The 25,008-nt window shown below is 35.1% G+C and overlaps 1 protein-coding gene across 19 annotated transcripts in view; it reads left to right on the top strand.

The window, feature by feature from the left end:
- The window catches only part of WDFY3 (WD repeat and FYVE domain containing 3), a 364,899-nt gene that overhangs the window by 180,666 nt on the left and 159,225 nt on the right, over nucleotides 1-25,008 (top strand). For all 19 annotated transcript variants that reach the window (XM_016423066.2, XM_056803219.1, XM_056803214.1 and 16 more), the window contains one exon: nucleotides 3,971-4,148. In XM_016423066.2, coding sequence (XP_016278552.1) covers nucleotides 3,971-4,148 — 178 coding nt within the window. The remainder of the gene's footprint in view (nucleotides 1-3,970; nucleotides 4,149-25,008) is intronic.

Here is a 25,008-nt window from a genome sequence, read left to right as displayed (position 1 = left end):
AGAGGATTATTTTCAACTAGCAACATCAATTTTAAGTTTTGGTTGATGTATTTTGGCTGTATGTTACTTTCATTTTCTTTCTTTCTTTTTTAAACCCATATCTTCCACCTTAGGATCAATACTGTGTATTGTTTCAAAGGCAGACAAGCAGTAAGGGCTAGGCGATGGGGGTTAAGTGCTTGCTCAGGGTCAAACAGCTGGGAAGTGTCTGAGGCCAGATTTTAACCTTGAACCTTCCATCTCTGAGCCTGGCTTTCAATTCACTGAGCCTCCCAGCTGCCTCCATAACTTTCATTTTCAAATACATCTCTACCACCTCTCTTTTATAGAGAACGATCCCTTGAAAAAACAATGGGAATCAGTAAAATTATCCACCATATCAATAGCTGCTTTCTTCCTTGGTTCAGTTCTGATCTTTTGGCTTAACTGTATCATAGGGTGGAATAATCTTGTGAATATTTTAATTTGTTTTATGGCCATTAGGAAGCTTCTCTGTGTTTAAAATTTATTGTAGTTTAAAAAAAAAAAAAAACCTTGTCCTGAGTTCAGCAACTTTAATTGATCAACTTCAAGTTCTTTATCTACTGGGTATTCTTTCCTTGTAGTTTCTTACAGTGAATAACAACATGTGCTCTTTTTATATAATTGGAAGTAAAATATGCACAAGTGGACTTTTTCTCTTTTCCAACTTTAAAATAATAGTCACTTTTAAAGAGTTATTTGCACCAAGAGTGGACATCCTAGATTACAATATTCTGATAGAGCTGTGGTCTATAAAATCATATCGTTTAATATCAGGAACTTTTAAATTGTTAGTTGCCTTTAATAGAATTATAAGACTGATAATATGATTTAGTCTACTACATTTTCAGTGAAATTTAATTATTAAATATTTTAAAAGGGAAAGATAGCCTTATTCCTACTTTTAAGGAGTTATTTAATTCTTCTAATGAAAAGTAAAGCTTATGACATACATTGTATGTTTTTTTCTTCTCCACTTGCTTTGACATAATATAGACTAGCTAACTACATCTTGCATCCTGCTAACACCTTCATGTGGCTACTATCTTTAGGGTATTTACTTGAAATCATTGATTTAGAAGTAGAAGAGACCTTGGGAGTGTAAGTAACTCGCCTCAGGTTCTACATCTAGTAAGCTTTGGAGATGAGATTTAAACCTGAGTGTCCTAATCCAAGAGTCATAATTTCTACAATATGAACACTACCTTCTTTAATTAGTAAGTTTGCTCCTAGAACACAAACTTCTACCAATGCATATCTCAGTCAGATGACTTGCTCAGTATATGTCTGATGTGGGATTTGAACACAGGTCTCACTGTCTCCAAGGATAGCTCTCTGTCCATTATGCCATGCCACTTCACATTTGTATGTATACAACACCTGTCTGTTCAATAGAAATTATATATAATGTGTGATTATATAGTCATATTGTTAAATTTATTGGGAAAGGAAATGGGATTGGAAAAATAGGGGATAAATAGGGAGGTTTGTATGGGTAAGGAGAAGAGAGGGGAGAGGCAAAGGAGGGAGATGCCCCCTGCTGAGAGGAAACATCAGGGGTCCAGTGAGGATGGTTTGCCTTTAAATGACTGAAACTGAAGTTCAGCTCTCTCTATGACCAGAAATTATAGTCCACTTATCTGACTGCAAATTCAAATAATATAAAGTTTAATAATCCAGTTGGAATTGGAGTTTTTCCTTAGCTTCAGAGTATAGGGCCAGGCCCTAGAGGCTGGCAGAGGGTTTTTCCACTTCCGTCTCCTCTATATCAGTCCAGTTTTGTATACTTCAGAATCTTAGCAGTAGATAGAAAGCAAACAAGAACAGGTCTAACCTTCAGAAGCAACTTCTTTCAGAATCTTCCAGCTGAACCAAGAAGAGCATGCAACTCCAGACTGGGCTGAACAAGCTCCTCTCTCCTCCAACCCCCGGAAGCAAGTCCCACACAGCAGGAAGGAAGTGCTAGTCACAAGACCCAACTGCCACACCAGTTGGTCCCTTCCCCCACAACCTGTCAGTCTTATTTCCTTTCCACAATATACATATACACATAATAGAATTTAGAAAATATATGGTTAATATTATATTTTCTATAATATATAAATATTTATATAAATACATTATATTAATAAATGTGCCATATTATATATCAAAATTAACATATAAATTTATTTTAATTATATAAGCATGTTTATATAATATGTAATTATATATATATATGTAGTTAATAGAATTTAGAAAAGATAGCCTTTTATTTCCAGCCATTATTATGTCAAAACATTTTATCTTTTTTTTTTGTTTTAAATATTAGAACAATAGCTAGAATATCTTCAAAATTTTAGGGAATTAAGTAAATTTGAGAATCTTTTGAAAATGTCATTTGGTTTAGAATACATTTTCATTTCCAAAGATGGGAGACTAAAGTTCTTTGTGATAAATTGTCTTACATCTTCTTCAGTATTGCTTCCGTCAACATTTACCTTTTGGGGAGGTTCATACTTTGTGTGGTATTTGTTAAAAGTATCATTTTTTTTTCTAAAAGCTAGAAAGACAAAAACTAGCAGATATTACCCTATAAATAACTAAAATTGGTGACTTGATTAAGCATCATATCCTCCTTTAGTGGGAAAGTAGATGAATAACTGTATTTCCCTTTATTCTGAACAACCAGGAAAATTTTGAGCAGAAAAGACCCTTCTGGTAACAATAGGGCTAGAAGACAAAGATTGATAATTTGTTGCAGTATCTTGAATGTTCTGTCAAGGTTACTTCTGATAAAATAAAGACCAATTCTAACTTTTTAAATTTAGGGTAGTAGGTAATGCTATGATGTTCAGCCATTTGTAAACTTATTCTGTAATGAATTGAGTTTAAAAATAAAGAGATTGATGAAAAAGCAGAGGGGAAAAGCAAGCCGTATTGTTATTGGTATGGGGGTAGCAGAGGCAAAGTGAGGAGGCCAAGATCACTTACCTCTGAATAAAAGTATATAACTTATTTATGACATTTGAAGTAATAATACTCATTTTCTTAGTATTTCTGAGAAGAGAGAATAATACTTTCATGGAGCAGTTAAAACACCCTATCACTCACAGCTGACATCATTGAATTAAAAGCATCAGTTATTCTTCAGTTTCCTTGCGAGGGAATTGTGACTTAAAAATTAATTTTAAGAGGGATTCATTGGAACAGGGAGCACTTCTAAAACTCGGAACTTTAGACACAAGTTACCATTTTTCTTTGAATGTTTTCTAGTGTCAAAATACCCAATCAGTAGAAGATGTAGATATCTCAGATTTCAGTAGCATAATACAAAATTGGTATTGGTTATTGGAAGGAGAAGCACATTGCCATAGAGAAAATTGCACAGAAAACATCTAGTCAGACTGCATTGCTATGAATTTTCTATCTAATGTGATGCCAGGTGGCAGCTTCCAGGTAAAAAAATAGAGTACCAACAAGGAGGGTGGCAAGGCTTAGACATGTTATAAGGATTCTTCTGCATCTTTAAAGCCAATTCTAGCTCCCAGAATCTCACCCTAATTGAACACTTATAGATTAATTAACTTTTGGTTGCCTTTGGGTATCTACAAGACATCAGAATATGAAAAGAAAAAAATCCCATTTTTAACAATTGGTTGTACTTCCACATCCCATCCAACTTTGCATGAATATTGAATCACTTTGTCTTCCTTACCTGCTCTTGACTTATAACATAGCCACAACAGGAAAATAAATGGAAAAATGAGCATCTATAAAGATTCACTAATTGATTTTTTAAATAGCTGAATAATTGAGGGTTGATGATAAATATTTGTATGCAGTTTAGCCGTAAGAGATGGCATCACCCAGTTCTGAATTGTGGATTTTTTTTGCATAAAGAAAGTAAAAAATAAGCAAGTTAATATTATAGGTACAAATGAAATTCTTCTTCCTTCTTGTTCCATAGGCATGCATATCATTCTGTTTCAACACCTTCTGGGTACTCTTCCAAAAATGTTGCTGATTTGAAACAGCAGCCAGCAGCTCCATCTCTCCAGAGTTCTGATGCTGTTGTTATCCATCCTGGAGCCATGCTTGCCATGCTGGACCTCTTATCCTCTGTTGGCTCACCATCCCAGCCAGAAGTAAGGATGTACCTTCTGTGTTAATGAATGAGGTGAAATGGGTGTGGAGAATTAGAGGTGGTAGAAAGTAGAAAGTAACCAAGAGGATTATCAGTCAATCAACAATTATTTATTAATCATGATCTTTCCCTGCTTACTTTCCTAGGATAATTCTTACACTGTGGTAAGATAGTGCTCTGCATTGAGAGATATTTAACTTTGGAAATATTCTACAAGCATTTTTCATGCAAATGAGATGGATCCATGTGGGGCATTTACATACTTGTGGCTAGCTTTTTCTTAATATCCAAGTTAGAAGATTCATGGAGATTTCTTCTTTCTTGCTTTCCATTGCTTTTTTTGCTTTTATGTGTAACAAAATATTTTCCAGCATGAAATCTCTACCATGCTTTCATTATCTGCATTCTCTGATACTTTCTTACGTATGATCCTTTGTCTTATCATTATCACACATGTTTATTAATAGTTTTTTCCTTTTTCATAACTCTACTTCTCCCATAAGGACATGACTAGGAGGCCTTTTCTCAGCTGTCACAATTATCAATGTTGTTGATAATATCAAAGTATTCTAACAACATGACATTCTTTCTGACTGATTTATAAGACCAATCTACTTTTCTCAAGTATAATCTAGATCTTTGTACTCTTGACTATGAATTACTTTGGGTAATTTGTTTGTTGAAACTCCTTGTAAATCCTTCTTATTAGCAAATAGAATCAAAAAGGAATATGGTTGAGTGTATCATATACCCTGTATTAATTCAGTTTTACTTTTCGGTTAATGTGGACCTTGAAATGTTGCTTGTATTTTGAGATTCCAGTGTGACAGTAGACTACTACTGACCCAAAAAGATTGGGCCACCCTTTCTCACTGAGGATGTCTAAGCTCTGGGGTATACACCAATAATGTTCAAGGCTAGGAGGGGCTTTTCTCTATAAAAAGGAGGTGTGCTTTTTTTTTTCCTACTATCTGTCTGAATACTCCCACCTCATAGCTTCAGAGATTGAAAATTTAGATCAAGTTCAGATCTAGGGACTGAAGAAGTAGAAAGGTATTCCATAGACAGTTTTGATAAGGAAAGCCTCTCACAAGAAATGCTTTAAACACCAAAGACTTCATAAGTGGACACTGATAAAGGCTTAAAACATGACATAGTAGCCTATAATTCCTGTTGTGCATTTCTACTTCCCCTTGATTCTGTACTGTCCCCAAAACTCCCGTAAGGTCTTTTGGAATTTGGAATTCAAGGCCAGGACTATAGTGTAGCCTGTACCAATTAAGGGACCCAAGAGTTCCCAGCTCTTGAACTAGAATTGCTCAGGGGTAAGAATCTCAATCTCAAACTCTCTCTCTCTCTCTGTCTCTCTCTGTCTCTCTGTCTCTCTCTCTGTCTCTCTCTCTCTCTCCCCCCTCTGTCTCTCTCTCTCTCTCCCCTCTGTCTCTCACTGTCTCTCCCTCCCTCCAACAGGACCACCTGTGTCCTTCAGTGCAATGAAGTCAAGTTGTGATTTAGCCAGAGCAGATAAAGTAAAGTAGGCAGAATTCACCCTATTGTGCCTGAATTTAAAGTCATAGCTGACATTTGTACAACATTTCAAGGTGTTTGGAGCTGTGAAGAAAACTAGGGAGCATAAGAGGCAGAGGTGACAATGGATTGCAGGCAAGTCATAGGGAAAGCACATTTAAGTGATAGAGATGAGAGTTACCATAAGAGGACCAATTTGGCTGAACCATAGTAAGTATGAAGGGGGAAAGTAATATGTATTAACTCTGGGAAGGTAGGTTTTGAAGACCTTTAAGAACTAATGATGAATTTATATTTGCTTCAGACATAATAGAGAACTCCTAAAGTTTATTGACTAAGAGAATAACATTGTTATATATGTCCTTTAGAAATTATATTAGCAACAGTGATCTTTGGCTGGATGGCTATCTGTCTCACCTTTAATTCAATATGTCTAAAACTGACTTTTGGTTCCCCTCTCATAACTGTTTATTCCTTCATAATTCCCTATTTTTACTGTCATGTTACGATTGTCCCAGTTACCTTGGTGAGTGTTTACTGTCTCCAATCTCATTCAGACAAATGTTGCCTTTCATCTACTCAAAATCCCTCAGATATTCACCAATGAAAACATCAAATAAAATGCAGTGGTTGATTTTTGAATAGAGAGTAGGCACTGAATGTAAGAGATGCTGGAGAGGTAGAAAGATTGGTGGTGAGGGAGGAGAGCAGGAAGTTGAGCACAATATGAAAATAATAAGCTTGATAGACTCAAAAAAATGGTGGTGCCCTTGACAATGGTGAGAAATTTGGAAGAGAGGAGGGTTTACAGAATGAATAATGAGTTTGGTTTGGGACATATTTAATTTGAGATGTCACAGGACATCCATTTTAAATTCTCTAATAGGCATTGGTAATGTGAGACTAGAGTTCAGGAGGGAAACTAGGTCTCACCATGTAGCTATATGAGTCATCTGTTTTGAGATAATAATTAAACCCATGGGAGCTGATGTAGCTAGTGAGAGTGGAGCAACAGATGAGAAAAGGACTCAGAATATAATTGTGATGGAATACTATTGCACCATAAGAAATGATGAGCAGTTTATTTTCAACAACAACAACAAATGAAAAATCCTATGAAATTATGAAGAGTGAAATTAATGAGCAGAACTGAAAGAATATTATTTGTAAACAACAGAAATATAGTTTAAAGAATGTCTTGTATATATCTTCCTCTAGAGAAGGAACTGATAAACAGAAACAAGCAAGACATAGTTTTGCAAACTCTTATGCTAAAGAGGACTGTCCCTTAACGAGCACCACGTAGAAATCTCCCAGATTTACATGCCTAGTTTTCCCAATGAGTTAGTACTAATAAGCAACTTATATCTTTATATATATATATATATATATATATATAATTTTGTCATATATGGTGTTTTCTTTAGTATGGGGAGGAAAGGAAGATACCTGGGAATTTAAATGTAATGAAGAAATAATTTTTTTTTTTAAAGAATATATAGGGGGTGGCTGGGTTGCTCAGTGGATTGAGAGCCAGACCTAGAGACATGAGGTCCTGGTTTCAAATCTGGCTTCAGATACTTAGATACCTAGAACCTGGGCAAGTCACTTAACCCCCTTTGCCTAGCACTTACCACTCTTTTGCCTTGGAACCAATGCATAGTATTGATTCTAAGATGGAAAGTAAGGGTTAAAGAAAAAAAGAATACTAGACTAGGGCTGAGTCATAAACCAGGACACATATAGTTATTGGAAGTCTAGAAAGATTATATAATGGGTTGGGTGGTCAAAAAATCTTTCCCCATCCCTTAAAAAAACCCCAAAACTCTTACCTTCTGTCTTAGATTCAATACTAAGTATTGATTCCAAGACAAAAGAGCCATATGGGCTACACAATTGGGTTTAAGTGACTTGCCCAGGGTCACACAGCCAAGAAGTACTTGAGGTCATATTTGAATCCAGTTCTTCCTAGCTCTATCCCCTGCCCCTTCACACACTCTTAAAACAAAGGTCAACTGAAGGTAGTTTGAGAGGATAAAGAAGTCAGAAACTAGAGAGGATATTAACATGATAGCAGCTTTGAAGGTAGATTGCAAGTAAATACACACAAATGTTTTTTACTGTCCTCCTTGTTAATCCCAGAGTTTGAAGATATGGGTCAGTTTGGAAAGGACATAAAACTTACTGATTGGGAAACTTGAGCTTGTTTAAAGGAAGATACTGCCAAATGCTTTGAGAATTTTAAATGAAAAGAAGTTTGTGCACAGGTAACAAATATTTCCAATTTGTTTTGTGCTAAATAAGATAAATATTACTCAGTTCAGGCAAGTATTTTTCAAGAACCTACTATATGACAAATTTATGAGAAATTATGTAAAATCAACTGACTGGTTACGTAAGTATTATTTGAAAACAAATTAAACACACAAGAGGGGGGCAGGGTGGGAATAAATAGGACCCAGTGCAGAAACTTGGGAGATAACATTCAAAGAGGAGGGACATGATGATCCAGCAAAGAAAGTGAGATGGATAGGAAGCAGTCTAAGGGCTGATAGGATCATGAATGAAATTCTCATCAGAAGAGTGTTTCAGCAGTGTTAAAATTTCAAGAAGATTTACAACTGAGAAAAGAACATCAAATTGTCAATTAAAAAATTGTTGATTTCTGTGGAGAGAGCTATTTCTGCTTAATAGTGATATTGGAAGCCAAATTACCAGGGATTAAGATATGAGGAAGAAGGAAAAAAGTGGAGAGATCAAGAAGTAAAAACTTTTTCAGAGAGTTTGGTAGAGAAAGGAACATAAATTCTGGGGTAGGGTTTTTTTAAAGGTTGGGGGAGACCTTTTTTTGCATAGTAGGCAAGGAACAAATAGTAGGGGGAAATTGAAGATGAAAGGAAGAAGAAGTTATTGAAAGGGAGGTTTGCTGGGAAAAGCTGGAGAAGAAAGGAGGGGATCGAATTGATCAAGGATACCTGGTGTTTTTGATAATGAAGCCACCTCAGTATCAGACCAGAGGAAAGAAGGGCAGATTGGGAAAGATGATAAGGAATTTTTATATAAAAAAGAGAAACCAGGAAGCCCATGATGAGTAGCCTTCAGTTTACTTTTCAAAAAGATCCTCTACTAAGAGGGAAGGGAAAGGACTTGCCTAGAAGACTTAGGAGAGAACAAAAGTTTAGAAGCTTGAATTGGAGAGTATTATAGAGAATCATCCAGGGAAGAATAAAAGTATTGTTGAGTTGCTGTAAAATAAGATATTAGGTAGCATGAATTGTAGTGGGCTCAATTTGCTTAGTTTTATGACTTCCTCCATTTATTAGCCCATAGGTAGGAGAAGAGAAGACTGATGGTGAGAAAGTCCATGAACGAGTTTTAGTACAAGGAGGCAAGAAGCTTATACATAGAGGTTAGTATAGGGTTGAACTGCTTAATTCTGGGTTTCAGGATCAGGTCTGAGAATAGATGTAAGTTAAGCCAGGCCTGGAATGATTGATTGCCTGGGAGACTATTTGGAGGTCTTAGGTGAGGATTCAGAATAATGTTAGGAAGAAGGAGATGAAGGCAGCTAAGTATGTGATCAGAGAAAGGAATCTCAAAGAGTGCTGTGTCTTGGAAGTAGATGTTATTTATTTATTTATTTATTAACACTTACATGCAATAACAAATTTCCATATAATTTTTCCAAAGTTATATGATTGAATTTATCTCCCTCTCTCTCTTCCCTTCCCCCTCTCTGGTGCTGGTAGGCAATTCCATCTAGGCTACACATGTATTTTCATGCAAAATAAATCTGATAAGATTAAAACCCCAAAACATAAACCCAAATGAAGAAATGAAGAATCGTATGCTTCCTTCTGCATTCTGATTCCAAACAGTTCTTTCTCTGGAGGTCAGTAGCATTCTATGTCATAAGTTCCTTAGATTTGTCCTGGATCATCATATTGCTAAATCTACCACAGTTGATTATTCCATAAAAATGCTGTTATTGTGTACAGTGTTTTCCTGGTTCTGCTTATTTCACTCTGCATCAGTTCATGGAGATCTTTCCAGCTCTTTCTGAAATCATCCTGATCATCATTTCTTACAGCACAATAGTATTCCATCACCATCATATACCAGAATTTGTTCAGCCATTACCCAATTGAGGAACATCCTTTTAGTTTCCAGTTCGTTGCCACTACAAAAAGAACAGCTATAAATATTTTTGTACAAGTAGGTCCTTTCCCTTTTGGAAGTAGATCTGTTATGAATCATGGTGATATTGGGGGTGTGACCATCCTATGGGAAGCCAGTGGATTGCAGGAGGCATCAACATGGATAGTGAAGACTAGAAGGACAGGGTTAAGGATAGAGAGGTACTGAACATGAGAAAGGAGAGAGATTACAACAAGGATCTATATCGATTGATATAGAAGAATAAATCTCAAAAGGTAAGAGAGGTTGCTTAACGACAGAAGCAGAGTATTGAGATGTGATAATGAGGAACCAAAAGTGTGCCTATCCTTCTACACATTTTCCTTAACCTATATGTGATCATGACAGAATGCACTGGAGTGTGTGGCAGTGTTTTATGACAGGAATTAGGCTTTCCTGAGTGCAAGGAAGTGGGACAAATGAGAGGAAGCAGCTATGATAAGAAAATTGGATTATAATTAAAGTCCCAGAAAGTGAAATGGAAAGGGAGATGCCAAAGCACAATATAGACTGGAGAAGAACTGGGCTGAGGTAAACCTGGATGAGAAAGGGGGAAAGGGTTTTCATCAGTGAATGCTCTGGAGCTCCAGGACTTAGTAGAAGAGGAGAGCAGTGGGAGTTTCATTTCCATAAGGTAGCGATGGCAAACCTTTTAAAGATGGAGTGCCAGGTGCTCCCTGTCTCTCACCCCCTTACCTAACATGTGAGAGGGAAGAAGTGCTCCCACTGGGCACCTGGGAAGAGGGAGTGTAATGTGAGGAATGTCCTTAAGGAGCGTAGAGAAGGAGAGGGGAGTGGTCCATGCACTCTGCTCCCCTCCAGTTCTGCTTTCTGTGAGCTGTCCCACCTCACCCTCTGTGTGCTCCCATTGGGCTTCTGGGTAGAGGGGTGAGGGGTAGAGGGGGAGAAGGGCAGCTCTGCCTGAGCCCTTCTGCCTTTCTAGTAATGAACTCTTATCGGGAGGCTGGAGGCCTGTGATTGTACTCAATCAGAGCCATGATTGCACTCAAAAGACTCTGTCCTTGGCTCTTTTTTCTCTCTATATTCTCTGTTTTAGTGACTTTATCAATTTCCACAAATTTCATTGTCATCTCTGTGCAGATACCCCATAAATCTGTGTGCTTTAATCCTGAGTTCTAGTGCCACATCAGCAACTACCTATTAGAAAATTTAAGCTGGAAGTTTGGGCATTTCAAACTCAGCATTTTCCAACAGAATACATGATTTTTATTCACTTATCCTCCCCTTTACCAAACAGTTCCATTTTATATGACAAGGACAAGACCATTCTTTCAGGCTTTTCAGTCTGCAGCATTGGCATTATCTTTAGCTCTTCACTGTCCACCTTCTTTCCATTTACACAAGCTACTTACCTTAATTCAGGCCTTCATCACCTCACCTGGTCTATTGTAATAGCTTCCTAATTATTCTCAGGTGTTCCCCAAGTTTATTTCTTTCCCCAAGCTGTGAAAGTAATGTAGTTGCATGTCTAACCACTGAATTAGATTTTTCTGTAGTAACTGGAATCATGAGTTCTTGACTTCAGTGTATTTAAATTTTTTTTAATTGAAATTTTAGTGGTCTCATTCTGTTTGCTTCATTTCATGTTAAATGCCTCTCTGAGTCAGATAACTCTGCATCTACACAATGTAGGGAAAAGAAAACTGACACATAAGACATGTTTCCAAAGGAAATTGATTACCACATAAAAACAGCAAAGTAGAAATGTGAATGGGCTACTTCAGGGCTCAGTCTGGGTCTCAGTAATTGTGTTGCAGCTTCTCAGATGGGGTAGTTCCAAAGATATCTTCACAGCTTTCTCTTTGTATAGGAAAAGTTCCATCTCAGACTGTGTGTTGGGGGCATTTTCTTTTCAGGGGTCCCAGGATGATGCCTAGCAAGGGAATAAAGTATTATCAGCTACCTCTGCTTCCAAATATGTACATTGAGATCTTCGAATGCAACATTGATTGAAGGGAGTGAGGGTATGAGAATAAAACTGTTCCCTGATTTGCCAGAGGCCAATTAATGAGATGTGGAAAATTATTTAAATATGATGCCAGGTACTGAGAATCCATCTGTGTCTAGAAGTTCTTTTCTTTAAAGTTATTATGGGCAAAGAGACTGGAAAATCTTCTTGGCTACTTTTAAAGATCAAAGTAAAAAATCACTTGGAGAGTTCATGTCAGTTATCTGTCAAGTTCCAGGAGAATGACCTTGGGGTCTTCTTTCAAGCAAGGAATCAAAGAGTTTACAGAAATTGTCATTGTTTTTATCCTCCTTCTGGGATTCTCCATATAAAAAGCCACTTGTAGATTCCATCCTGGGTACATTATCAGATAGCAGACTCAATGGATTGAGAGCCAGGCCTAGAAACAGGAGGTCCTGGGTTCAAATTTGGCCTCAGATATTTCCTAGCTCTCTGACTCTGTAGCAAGTCATCTAAACCTCCATTGCCTAGCTCTTACCACTCTTCTGACTTAGAACCAATACATAATATTGATTTCTAAGATGGAAGGTGAGGGTTTTTTTTTTTAATCCTAAACAGGGGCTTAAAAGCCTTTTACTTATAATCTGTATAAATATATGCATTTATGTAAACATATATATTTTATAGCAAGCAATAATAATTCATTCATATTCCTCAGTGTGGGCCAGGTTGGTATTTGCAATTATAAAATTCTAAGAAGCAAAGGCCCTTTATTATAGAAAGCATTGCAGAAACTAAATCCTACCTCCACCTCTCTTAACAGTCTATCCCTGCACATGCATGTGTACACACACACACACACAGAGACATACACACACACACACACTACTTATATGCAATTTTATAGTAATTTAAATAAGAATAAAGCAACTACATATTTATTTTGTTATACATACTTATTTATAAGCTTAAAAATATTTATACATAGTTATTATTATATATATGAGGAATATCATGCCTAGATCTACCTAAACCTTCAGTACAATAGTTGCTGACTTATATTCACTTCTAGAAATCCTCTTTCACAATTAAGCTAATTTCAGATACTAATTAAGATTTTTAAAGAATCTTATACATATATCTTCTCCAGATACAAACTCAATTTAGTTAATAAATAGGTTAGTACTTTTCTTACTCCTTTTTTCAGTCACCATTGGAAACATTTCAGTCAACAATGGAGTTTTTCCAGTATGCCCTTTGCCAGTTTCTCATAGATGCTTCATAAAAATATCTTAAAGGTATGATTATTAAGATAGTTCTAACTTGGAAGATTATCCTCAAATTCTTCTCCTCTGTCTTCCCCTAGGTCCTCATAGATAATAGTAAAACACAAATTCTAACTCCACTGAGAGAAGCTAGATAATTTATGGCAGGGCTATTTAAACTGTTTTTGAACTTCTAGCCAAAACTATCATTTTCACCAGTCTTTTAGTGTCTTAGAGGTACATTAATGGTGTCTGTTGTCTCTGTAGAATAGGCTAGAGAAGGAAGGGGTAGATTTATATATGCATGTCCTGTAGCCCTTATTGTAGTATAAACTTCTTCTGATCTTTGTGGCAGAGGCTGTGGCCCTAGTTAAAGAGTCCTAAGGGTGAGAGACTTGACGCTGATGGGGGGGGGGGGGGGGCTGAAGAACTGTGGTTTTTCTCATATGGTTCAGTGAACTGTGTGGATTAGACAGGGCCTCCACACACAGCAGTAAATCCAGGCTTCATAATCTAGAGACTGAACAGCAAAAATAAAAGTAGTAACTGACATGGATGTAAGACTAAAATTGGCAAACTGTAGTTCAGTTGTAGAAAGTGAGGCAAAAGTGCAAAGTACTTGTAAAGGCAAGCCCAAGGTAATCAAAAGTAGGATTTAAATTCTAGTCTTTCTGACCCCAAATCCTGCTGTTTCCAGTTGTGGCAATATGGGATGGAGTAGTAGATGTGGCCTCCATATGGTTCTGGAGTGAAGTGGTATTCAGAGTCTGCCCCCACAATAAAGAAAGAATAAGTAGGTTCCGGAGCAGAAGCATTTGTCTCTGACCTTATTTTTTGGTGGTAGATGGAGGGCTTTGGTATTCTAAAGACCTAGAGCAGAATAGATGCAGCCTCTAAGCAAGATAGTATGCCTGGAACAGTAAGTAGTTTTAGGATAAACTCTTCATGCCCTCTTGAAGTTCTTCAGTGGAGCCAAGATAACTAAACTCCTGGGTCCCATGATAAAAGGTTCAGGCAGTTTCTTCATCTGTAAAATGAGCTGGGGGAGGAAATGCACACCACTCCAGGATCTTAGCCAAGAAAACCCAAAATGGAATCACAAAGAGTAGGATACAACTGGGAAAATGATTCAACAACAGTACATAGCAGAGCGCTTAGCACATAGTAAGTGCTTAATAAATTTTTATTGATTGATTGTTCTGTCTAACTTCATTTATAAGTTATCTATCAGCCAGTTACTTAGCTGCATTCCATATTTGAACTTAATCCAAGCTACAGTCATGTTTGTAAATTTATTAATTAATAACATTTTAATATATTGCATAGTCACTCGATCTCAGAGTCATACTACCAGGTTATATAATAAACTAAAGGAACTACCTTTATCTTTAAAAAAATTAATTTTTATTCTTTACTTAAAGACCAAATAAAAAGGTCATTTCCATGTAGTAGAAAAGAAAAAGAGCATTGTACAGCTAGCTGTACATGGAACTGTACTTAGCCAAACATATAATAAAATCAACCTCTAACTTTCAAACCTATCCTTGTTTGTTTATGGGTCTTCCTGGCTTTTCTTCCTTTTTTTTACTCGGTACTCTTTTTTTTTTAATGTCTCAATAATCCTAGTTTCATTTCTCTTTATTTCACTTCACTATTGCCCCCTTTTTCCTCCTTCCAATTTCCCACTGGAAAACAAAACCCAACAAATATAAAAACCCTTATAAGAAATGCGCATTCAAACAAAACAAATTCCCAAGCTGACTTCCTTCAAAAATGTATTATTTTGAATATATCATATATCAATTAGTGAAATAACATACCTTGTCATCAATCTTAGCAAATCTTGGTTGTTCCTTTAATTGATTAGTGTTTCCAACTGTTTTTAAATTATTTTTTTAATATAATTTTGCTAGTGTTCCTGGTCCTGTTGACTTACTCTTTATTTCATAAAGGTCTACATTTTGTAATTATTTATAGGACAATAATATCCAATATAATCCAATAAATATTCTTTCATTGGCCTACTATGAACCAGCAGCCATCACTAAATGCTGGGAATACAATTGAAGAAGGAAGACAGCTCCTGTCCCCAAAGAAACTTAGAATCTAATGAGGTAGGAAGGTGGAGGGCAGGGACAATTTGGACAGTACATAGAAGGAGACTGGTAAGAGGTGGGGGTGGACAGGCATGGAGTTGAAACCAAACAAAGCAGCAGATGCAAAGTGGAGTGAACCAAAAGTCCAATTTCTGTCCTCTATAAAGAAGAGTTTGGTTCTCTGCTCTCCAGCTCTGCAGTCAAAGAAAAAAGGAGATTTAGGGATGTGTCAATCAAGGCTTGAATTAGCAGCATGGTGATGAGATTAGAAGTATCATCACTTATCATAGGAGGAATATCTTGTTCCTGGAGTTGAAAACAGGCAAAGCAGCAGATGTAGTATATTCTATTACATTCACATACTATATAGACATTCTCTAAAAGGTGGGTACTTTGTGAGTTTCCAATTCTTTTCTTCTATAAAAAAAATGCACTAAATATTTCTATACTCAGGAATCCTTCCCACTTTCATTTATTTGATGTATTAATCCTATAAGGGTATAGTTAGGTGATTTGGGAGCATAGTTACAAATTGACATCCAGAAAGCCTGGACCAGTTAATTCCTAGCTTCATGAACATTGAATTAGTGGGTCTGTTTGCTTGCAGCCTCTCCAGCAGTCCACTTTTTTTTTTTGGTCACCTTTGCCAATCGGATGGGTGTGAGGTAGAACCTCTGAGATGATTGGGCACATAGCATACAACTAACAACATACACAACTGCTTTCCAGTTTTCCCAGTAGTCAAACAGTGAATCTTTATCCCTCTAGGCAGGTTTTTTATGCCTAATCTCTTTGTTTGAAGTGGTTCATTTATGACTGATTGTTGTTATACCTTAAATCTGAGTTATCAATTTCTTTTGTCCAACAAGGTATTTTATAGGGAAGTTCTTATATTTATAAGTTTTATGTATAAGTTCTTATATGGGAAAGTCTTACATTTTCTTATCAGTTACGTGAACTTTAATTTTTTCATCTTTACCTTTTAAAAATCAAACTAGTTATTTAACTACTTTATAATTTAAAAAACAGCTTTAATTTTCATTTATTTAGTTTTTCTTTTTGATTTTGTTGACCTTTGATTTTCAGACTTTCTTCTTTGGTCAGTGAAGTTCATTTGTTGCTTTTCTAGTAGATTTAGTTGTATGACCAATTAATTCATTTAAAACACGTAAGGGCATAAATCTTTCCATAAGGACTACTTTACATGTATCTGATAAGTTTTAGTTATGGTGTTATTATTGTCTGTGTCTTTGAAATTTCCCATTGTTTCTATTTATTCTTTCACCTATCAGTACTTTAGAATTATGTTTTTTAGTTTCTAATATGTTTTTAAAAATTCTTTAAGGGATTTTTATTTAATATAACTTTTATTGCATGGTGTTTGTCAAGAGATATGTGGATTATTTCCAACTTTCTGCATATACTTATTAGGTTTTTAATATCCTGATACAAGATCAATTTTTGTAAAAGATGCTTTGACAGTAGAGAAACATAAATTCCTTTCCATTCCCATTCATTAATCTCTAGTTGAATCTTTTCAGTTGTGTCTGATTCTTTGTGGCTCCATAGGGTCACACAGCTTAGTAAATATCTGTTGCTAGATTTGAGTCTTACTGACTCCAATGCTAACGTTCATGCATTGCAACACCTACCTACCCTCAGTAATCTCTAGAGATTGCCAATTTTTCTAAAATTCTATTTAGATCTTTACTTCTATTTTTGTATGTTTGTTTATTAGATTTGTATCAGTCTAAAAGGGGGGATGTTGAAATCCCCCAGTATTTTCCTTTTGCTGCCTAATTTTCTCTGATAATCTACTAATTTCTCCTTTGATTATTTCAGCTATTATGCTCTTTGGTTCACATAAACTAAGTACTGATATTGATTCCATAATGTAGAACTTCAGATTAGTACTTTTTATCAAATCTGTTTTTACATTAGCCTTGTCTGAAATTATGTTTGTCCACTCCTGGTTTTTTAAATTTGGCTGAAGCACAATAGTCTTTCATTTAAACCTATCTAAATCAGTATGTTTCACATGTGTTTCTTATAAATACCTTATTTTTTAATTCTTCTAACCCATTCTGCTTTTCTTCTGTTATTAGCAAATTCATCATGTGGGGTTATGATTGTTGAATATACATTATAATGCTCACCCAACTTCTACCTTCTCATCTGGGAATCTTAATCCATTATTCATTGGGGGAAAAAGTAAGGCCATTTACAGAGAGTTCCTTTTTCTTACCTTTTCCACATCTCAACTGATTCAGATGTAAGAGTGTACTGATTAATATTAAATTTACTGGCTTTCATAGAGGGGGTGCATTATACACAACCCACTTGAATTTAATATGTATCATTAACTTTTTTATCCATCACTTTCTTATAGAAAATTCACAAAACAATAATTCAGGGCCTTATTTGTAGAACTTTCTGATTTCTGATCTATAAATCCTTCTACTGAAAATTTAATGATCAGCTCATGTAAAGTCCATACAAGCTGGCTCCAGCATATCCTTCAGATGTCTTCCACTATATCTCCTTCTTCAAATAAAGAAATAGCCCTTTTCCTTGCCATGGCTATCCCCAGTAGGTTATAATGATCTTTCATCCACTAATTTCCAGCAAATTTCCCCCTTTCTCATATTTCTTTTTCACTAGTACTCAGCTGTTGCTTGTTTACTGCTGTGTCTCCCCTAACCTCAAAAAACCTCCACTTGTTCTCTCCATTTTCATTGGCCCTCACCTGTTATCTCTTAAGTGTCTGGCTTCTGACTTCCATCATTCACTCAAAACTGCTCAGAAGTTGTTTATTATCTTTTAATTGTTTTTCTATAGGCCTTTGAGTTTGTATAAGTCTTATGTATGAGACTATACATAAATTATGTATATACTTTATAGATAGTTGTTTTCCTGTTATCTCTTCCATTAGATGGTGAACTCTTTGAAAACAGGAGCTATCTTTTTCCTTTATTTTTACCCATAGTACTTAGCACAGTGGGACATAAGTGTATTTAGTAAGTGTCCTACATTTTGACAACTCACTCAGCCATAGATTAGTGAAATAAGGCTATAGAAACTGCCTGGATGACTTTCCTTTCTTGTCATGAAATGTGTTGTACATTGATCTGACTCAGTTGGCCAAATGGATGAGTTGGGCCAGGAGACTTCTCTGGATCTGAATGAAAGGGAATTGAAAATCAGCTGGAGTCAGTCTTGACCTTCCCAGTTAGAAATACAGTTTAACACAACTTGAAGAACATGGAAGGAAAAAAACCTTGAAGAAGATAAGCAAAAAATGACAGCATTAAGAGATGAGGGATTTCTAAACAAGTCAAAGCAACTGACTTTGAAGGAATAGTAGAAATAAAGTTCAAATCATAATTTGACCAGAACATCATGGCATATCAAAAACCTCCTTCTAATATTGCTAATACCAGACAAAGTTCCCAGAACTTCTGAATACAGGCAACAAAGCATCAATGAGAGATGCAGAGATTATACTTATATTAAATGCCTCAAAAATAATGAACATAGAAGGATTACTTTAATATGATTTTTTTAAAGTGTCTGTCTAAAACCACTTCATGTACAGGCAGAGAACCCTAAAAGCTTTCACAGTCAGTAAAGGAGGAAATCAGGAATATATCCCTCATTCATTGTTATTTGATTAGGCTGGATCAAAATATCTGATCAGATAAGACTGGATTGATATAAATGTGCCGAATTTTGAGTCCTATACACTTGTTTCATTGCTCTCTTTTGTTGTTTTTAATCCATTATTCTTAAGAATGGAAATTATTCCAAGCAAATAGGCAAAAGGTATAGCTCTTTAAGAGTACACTACAATGACAGTTGATATTGGCAACAGCTGTTGATGTTGAGAAATGTTTAAAGGATCATTCAGGTCCTAAAACCCAGAGGAAAGTTTGGTTGAAAATGAAGAACAAGAAATAACCAACTATTATTGCAGGCCAGCCTAAAAATCAGCAAAGAACTTCAGCATGACATAGAAATGGGGATGTCTATTGTTGATATTTCTTCAGTTATATGGGCTTCTTAGAATTTGACACAAAAAACCAGCAACAACAGCCAATTTTCTGTGAAGAAAAAAGTAATATTATTAGCAAGACTATACAAACTCTGGAATACTAATGATTGCAAAAATTTTACTGATGAAATTCACTTTTTCATTCAAGATTATGCCAAAACTAGGTCAAAAATAAATCCAAGTGAGCATATAAGAACTAGGCATATTCTTCAGATTTGTTGGTATTGTTATTGTTGTCATCATTGTTGTTGTTTTAAACTTCTAGTCCTCCTTGGAATTCCTGTCTCCATTGAATGAACTCTGATAAATAGGTTGCTAGACCAAGAAGCACAATTTTCCTGGAATTACAGAAATTCCCAAATGGAAATGAACTACTTTTTAGCATGATATTTAGCCATTCTATTCATGGAAGGTTAAGAAACTTAAACAGGATGATAAGAATTCTTTAAAGGCCTCAGAAATTGTTCAATTTTACCTTTTTGAAAACATATGGACAATAATCAAAGCTAGACTTGGGAAAATGGACATATTCCCAGTATTGCCTAATTATATATCAATACATTTATTTTTTGTCTCAAGTAATTTTCATAAGAATCATTGTACTTATGAAAATAGTCCCTACTGAAATGAACTAATTACAAAAAATAGAAAAGAATTTGGTAGAAATTAGCTTTAGACCAACATTTCTATAGTGAACTCAAAATTAGTCTATAACCTTAATGTTTCATACCATAAAAAAATTTAAATGAACCAGATCAAATTTCTTTAGTAGCTATCGCAGAGTTAAATTTATTTTTAAAAAACTTACTTTTTGATGTCCTTTATTTTTAAATCTACCTAATATTCCTTCATTCATATTCACAGAAAGCCAATCCTCATAACAAAGATTAAGAGAAAAATTGGGAGGAAGGAATGGATTCAGCATAATCAGCCACGTCCTCAATTTTTTGACATATAGAAATTCCAGTTTGTCAACCAAACAGCATTTATTAGATTCCAAGCATTGCAAAAAGTTTTTTTCTAATTATCAGTATACCAGTATTTGAGTAGTCTTGCCAATGATATAAATTTTTTCATAGCAACATTTGGCACTTTCTAAACTCTCATCTATGGCAAAGCTTAATTGTCAGTTACATGATCTTCAGTTTTGTTCACATTGTTAACATTTACATTGTTGTAGTGATCAAATATGTTGTTTTCTGGGATCTATACACACTGAATCAGTTCATCATGTCTCCCCAGGGTCTTTTAAATCTTGCTTTCATCATTTCTTTGGGCATAATAATATTTGTTCAGCAATTCCTTGATGGCAGGCCTCTGTTTTGTTTCTAATTCTTTTTTTTTTTTAAAGTGTTGTTACAAATAGTTTTGTACAATTTAATCCTTTTTAAGGGGTGAATTCCAAAGGGATATAGATAATGAAAGGATATAATTTTTACTCTCTGTAAAATAGTACATTTGTATGTCTATGCTCACATTGTTTCACAAGTTCTCTCCACAATTGAAATCATGAGCTTTCCAGGCCTGCCCATCTTGTGTGACTTTTGTTCCTGTTTATCCAAAAATTTGTTACATGGATTCACTTCATATGCTAGAGGACTTTTTCTCTTCCTCCTGACTTCATGAAGAGCTCTCTAGCCATTCACTTATTTCTTCTGTTGTTTTTGTAATTTTGATTATCTAACATTGAAAAACTTGAAAAATAATGCAACTGGGATAAGAACAAGTTAGTTTTTGACTGGGAAAAAAATAGTATAACATATCTGATATCTGAGTTATAGGCAACTAACATATTACTAAAAAGCCATCCCCCAATTGATAGTCAAATAATGTGACTCAAAAGGATTGCAAACTATTAATAAACATGGATATGAAAGAGTTTTTCAAGTCATTAGTACTAATAGAAATTCAAATCAAAATAATTCTGAGGTTTTGATTTACACCTGATATAATTGTACTCAAGATGACAAACGATTGTAATAGTGAATGCTAGAGAGGTTATAGTTATCTACTGTTAGTCTAGATGAAAGTGGTCTAATCATTCAGGAAGTAATTTTGAAAATGTGATGGCATGTGATGCAGAGTACTTCAATAAAAGAAAGACTTCATATACACAGAAATATTGATAGTAATAACATTTCTTATATTAACAGTGTTGTCCATTGATTGGGGAATGTTAAACAGGTTATGATCCATGAATATAAGAATACAGAGAAAATGGGAAGCCTTGCATGATATGATAGAAGGATGTAAGCAGAACTAGGAAAATGTCTTTGATAATATCACAGTTTTTGATGTATTCATTAGTTTTCCTGAACTATTTCTCTCTCTCTTGTACTTTCTCACCCTCTCTCTTTCTCTCCTTCCCCATTCCTCTCTATAATAATAAGGGATGACTCCTTTGGGAGGCCAGCAGAGGAGGCATTGAGAAATGCAGATGGGGTAAAAACAAACAATAGTAGTAAAATGTATTAGAAAGTCAGTGACAGATTTTCCCCTATGGGAAGCAGTAGCAGATAGATTTTCCTGGTATTCACCAAACTGAATTGATGGGACTGATTTTAATTAATGGTGAAGCATGGTAAAATGCAACAACAGTCTCAAACCCTATACAAATATATACAGGATAACTTGGCAGAAACAGAGTCTACATTTTCACAGCATTCAAAGGATTGTTGTAACACACCAATGCACAACTATTTCACCTTCTATACAAGCTACATTCAAGATTAATCTTCTTAGTTCTGCTGTAGTAAGTAGTCATCATTTCATGTGCTCAAATTCACTCCTCTCTACCTTTGCCTGTTGCTTTTGCGGATATCACAAGCTCTCTAATCATCCAGGTTTAAAATCTTGATGTTATCCTTAATTCCTCACTCTCCCTCCTCCAGTATATCCATTCCAGTGCAAAGTTATATTGTTCTTATAAAATATCTCTCATGTCTGTCCTTTCTTTCACCAGAACTTTTGCAATTGCTTCCTAATTGGTCTTCCTCTCTCAATCCTCTCTCTTCAATTTCTCCTCTTTATAGTTGTCAAAGTAATTTTCCTAAAATTCATGCCTGACTGTGTCACCTCTTTATTCATTAAACTGAGATGGTTCCCCATTGCTGCTTGGATCAAATGTGTGCTGCTCTTTTGAGTTTTTTAAAAGTTTTCATTATATTATCATTTTCCCATGTATCCTTCTCCTTCTCCCTCCCAGAGAGCCATTCCATATTTTTAAAGAGAAAAACATGAGGTATAGTGGTAGGGAATCTGCATAACTGATCGGTCCATCAAAAAAGTCCTGAAAATATGTTCAGTGAACTATATTCTGGACCTCTTTCATCTCTGCAAAAGGATGCAATTGGGGATGCCTTCTATAACTCTTATTTTGAGTCTTTCCTGATAATGTGTGCCTAAGGGGGGGGGGTAGAGGGGGGGAGACTACCTTTCCTGCTGTCATCACTTTATATATTGCTCTTTGGCTTGCCTACTTCACTTCATATCAGTTCATGTAGTTCTTTGTATTTTTCACGTTGGTCATTTCTTTAAGTATAGTAATATTCCATTACATTCATTTGCCACAGTTTTTTAGCCAATCCCCAGTAAATGGGCATCTACCATTTGTTTCCCCCACCGTATTAGAAAATAATGATATGAATATTTTGTTGTATATGGGCAGGTTTTTCTAAGCTTCCTATATTTCTACATTTCTAATCTTTCTATATTTATACCTTGAGGTATAAATCTAGTAATGGAGTCAAGGGATTTGGATATTTTTTTTTAAACCCTTACCTTCCATCTTGGAGCCAATACTGTGTAGAGGCAGAAGAGTGTACAAGGCAGAAGAGTGGTAAGGGTAGGCAAAGGGGGTCAAGTGACTTGCCCAGGGTCACACAGCTGGGAAGTGTCTGAGGTCAGATTTGAACCTAGGACCTCCAGTCTCTAGGGCTAGCTCTCAATCCACTGAGCTACCCAGCTCAGTGATTTGGATATTTTTGATCACTTTATTTGCATTAATTCCAATTTGCTTTTCAAAAAAAAAAAAACTCCACTAGTTGTATAGCAAGTTTTCCATAACCCCTCCAATATTGACTATTCTTGTCTTTTGTCATCTTTGAGAGTTCGCAGGTTGTGAAGTAAAATTTCAGGGTTGTTTTGACTTACATTTCTCTCATCAGTGATCTGGAGAATTCTTTTATATGGTTGTTAATAGTTTGCGATTCTTTTGAGAATAGTTTGTTCACATCCTTTGACATATTTGGTGACTTTTTTTTATGGAAAGAGATTTTCCTACCAAATAAAAAATAAATGTGTGTGTATTATATACCAAATGCTCATCAGAGAAATGTGATACAAAGTTTTTTTCTCACCAACTGCTTCCCTTTTTATCTCAAATGTATTTATTTTAGCAGAAAGTTTTTAGTTTCATCTAAGCAAAATTACCTATTTTAACTTTTGTAATTACCTGTCATATTTTGTTTGGTTAAAAATGTATCTCCTACCCATAGCTGATGATATGCTTCTCTTCTGATTTTTTGTAGCATGACATTTAATACTAAGATCATATCAATATAGAATGTATTTTGGAATGTGGTGTAAATTTTTAGTCTAAGCCTAATTTATGACAGTTTTCTTAACAGTTTAAAAAAAAATCAAATAGGAAGTTCTTTCCTAGGTAATTTGTTTTTCTGTTTGTTGAATATTGTTGCTGAGTTCCATTGTTTCTTATTCTTCCTTGCCTAGCCTCTTTTATTCATTTGTCTTTTTTTTTTGCCACTTGTTTGATGGCTACTACTTTATAATATAATTTGAGGAGTAGAAGTGCTATTTTCCTTTCACCCTACATCTTTTCATTATTTCCTTTGATATTTTAGGGCTTGTATGTTTCCAAAGAATTGTATTAATTTATTGAATTCTATAATGTATAATGTACAGTTGGTTCTGTAGCCTTAAAACTATAAATTCACTTTGTAGCAATGTCAGTTTTATCATATTGGCGTGGTCCAGTCACAAGCACTGAACATTTATCTATGTAAGTTGTCCTCTCTTTCTTTATAGAACAATTTGTCATTGAGTGCATTTTAATGTTTAAGCAAATTGATTCTCAAATACTTTATTTGCTTTATATTTTTAAAAAATATATTTTATTGCTATCTTTTGTTTTTACCTCATTAATATTTCCCAGTGTGTTCATCTCAGCATATATATTATTTTGTAAGTTTTTGGAATGAAATTTCTCTTTTCTGTTATTTCCTCTTAGATTTTGCAATTCTTGGGTAGAGATGTTATTTAGGGATATATCTCTATTCCCATTTCCATTTATAGAATGTCTTGCTTGCCCCAAGAAAACAGTTAATGGAACTCTCTTCCATCTCCTTTTTGACTTATCCGTTTTTCTCTAGGCCCTCTTCCTTTCTCTTTCTTTTTAATCCTTTTCTTGAATATAGACTTTCACATATTCTCCTCTATTTTCTTTTTTCCCTTCTCCTTTTAGTAGCATCAAAAAACATCAACTTGTCTGTACTCAAGTATGGAGAGGTTTAATTGATGATGTTTCTATCCTGTTCCTTGATGTTTCATGTCTTTTTCTTCTTCAATTTCATTTCAAGTTCTCATTATTTTGTTTTTGTTGTTGTCAAATTAATATTTGTGTCTTTCCTTTTTTCATTTTTTTTCCTTACTATTCTTTTCCCTCTGCCCTTGGGGCAATCCTCTTTTTTATTTATTTATTTTAACTCCTTGCTTTTGGTTTCACTTTCTTCTCTCCTATGGTTTTTCTGAGGTCTAAAATAGCCTTAAATTTTTAA

Source organism: Monodelphis domestica, chromosome 6 (genome assembly GCF_027887165.1).
Source record: "Monodelphis domestica isolate mMonDom1 chromosome 6, mMonDom1.pri, whole genome shotgun sequence".
In the NCBI taxonomy this organism is placed as follows: domain Eukaryota; kingdom Metazoa; phylum Chordata; class Mammalia; order Didelphimorphia; family Didelphidae; genus Monodelphis; species Monodelphis domestica.
Note: the sequence above shows the minus strand (reverse complement) of the source record. Positions and strands in the feature narration are given on the sequence as shown.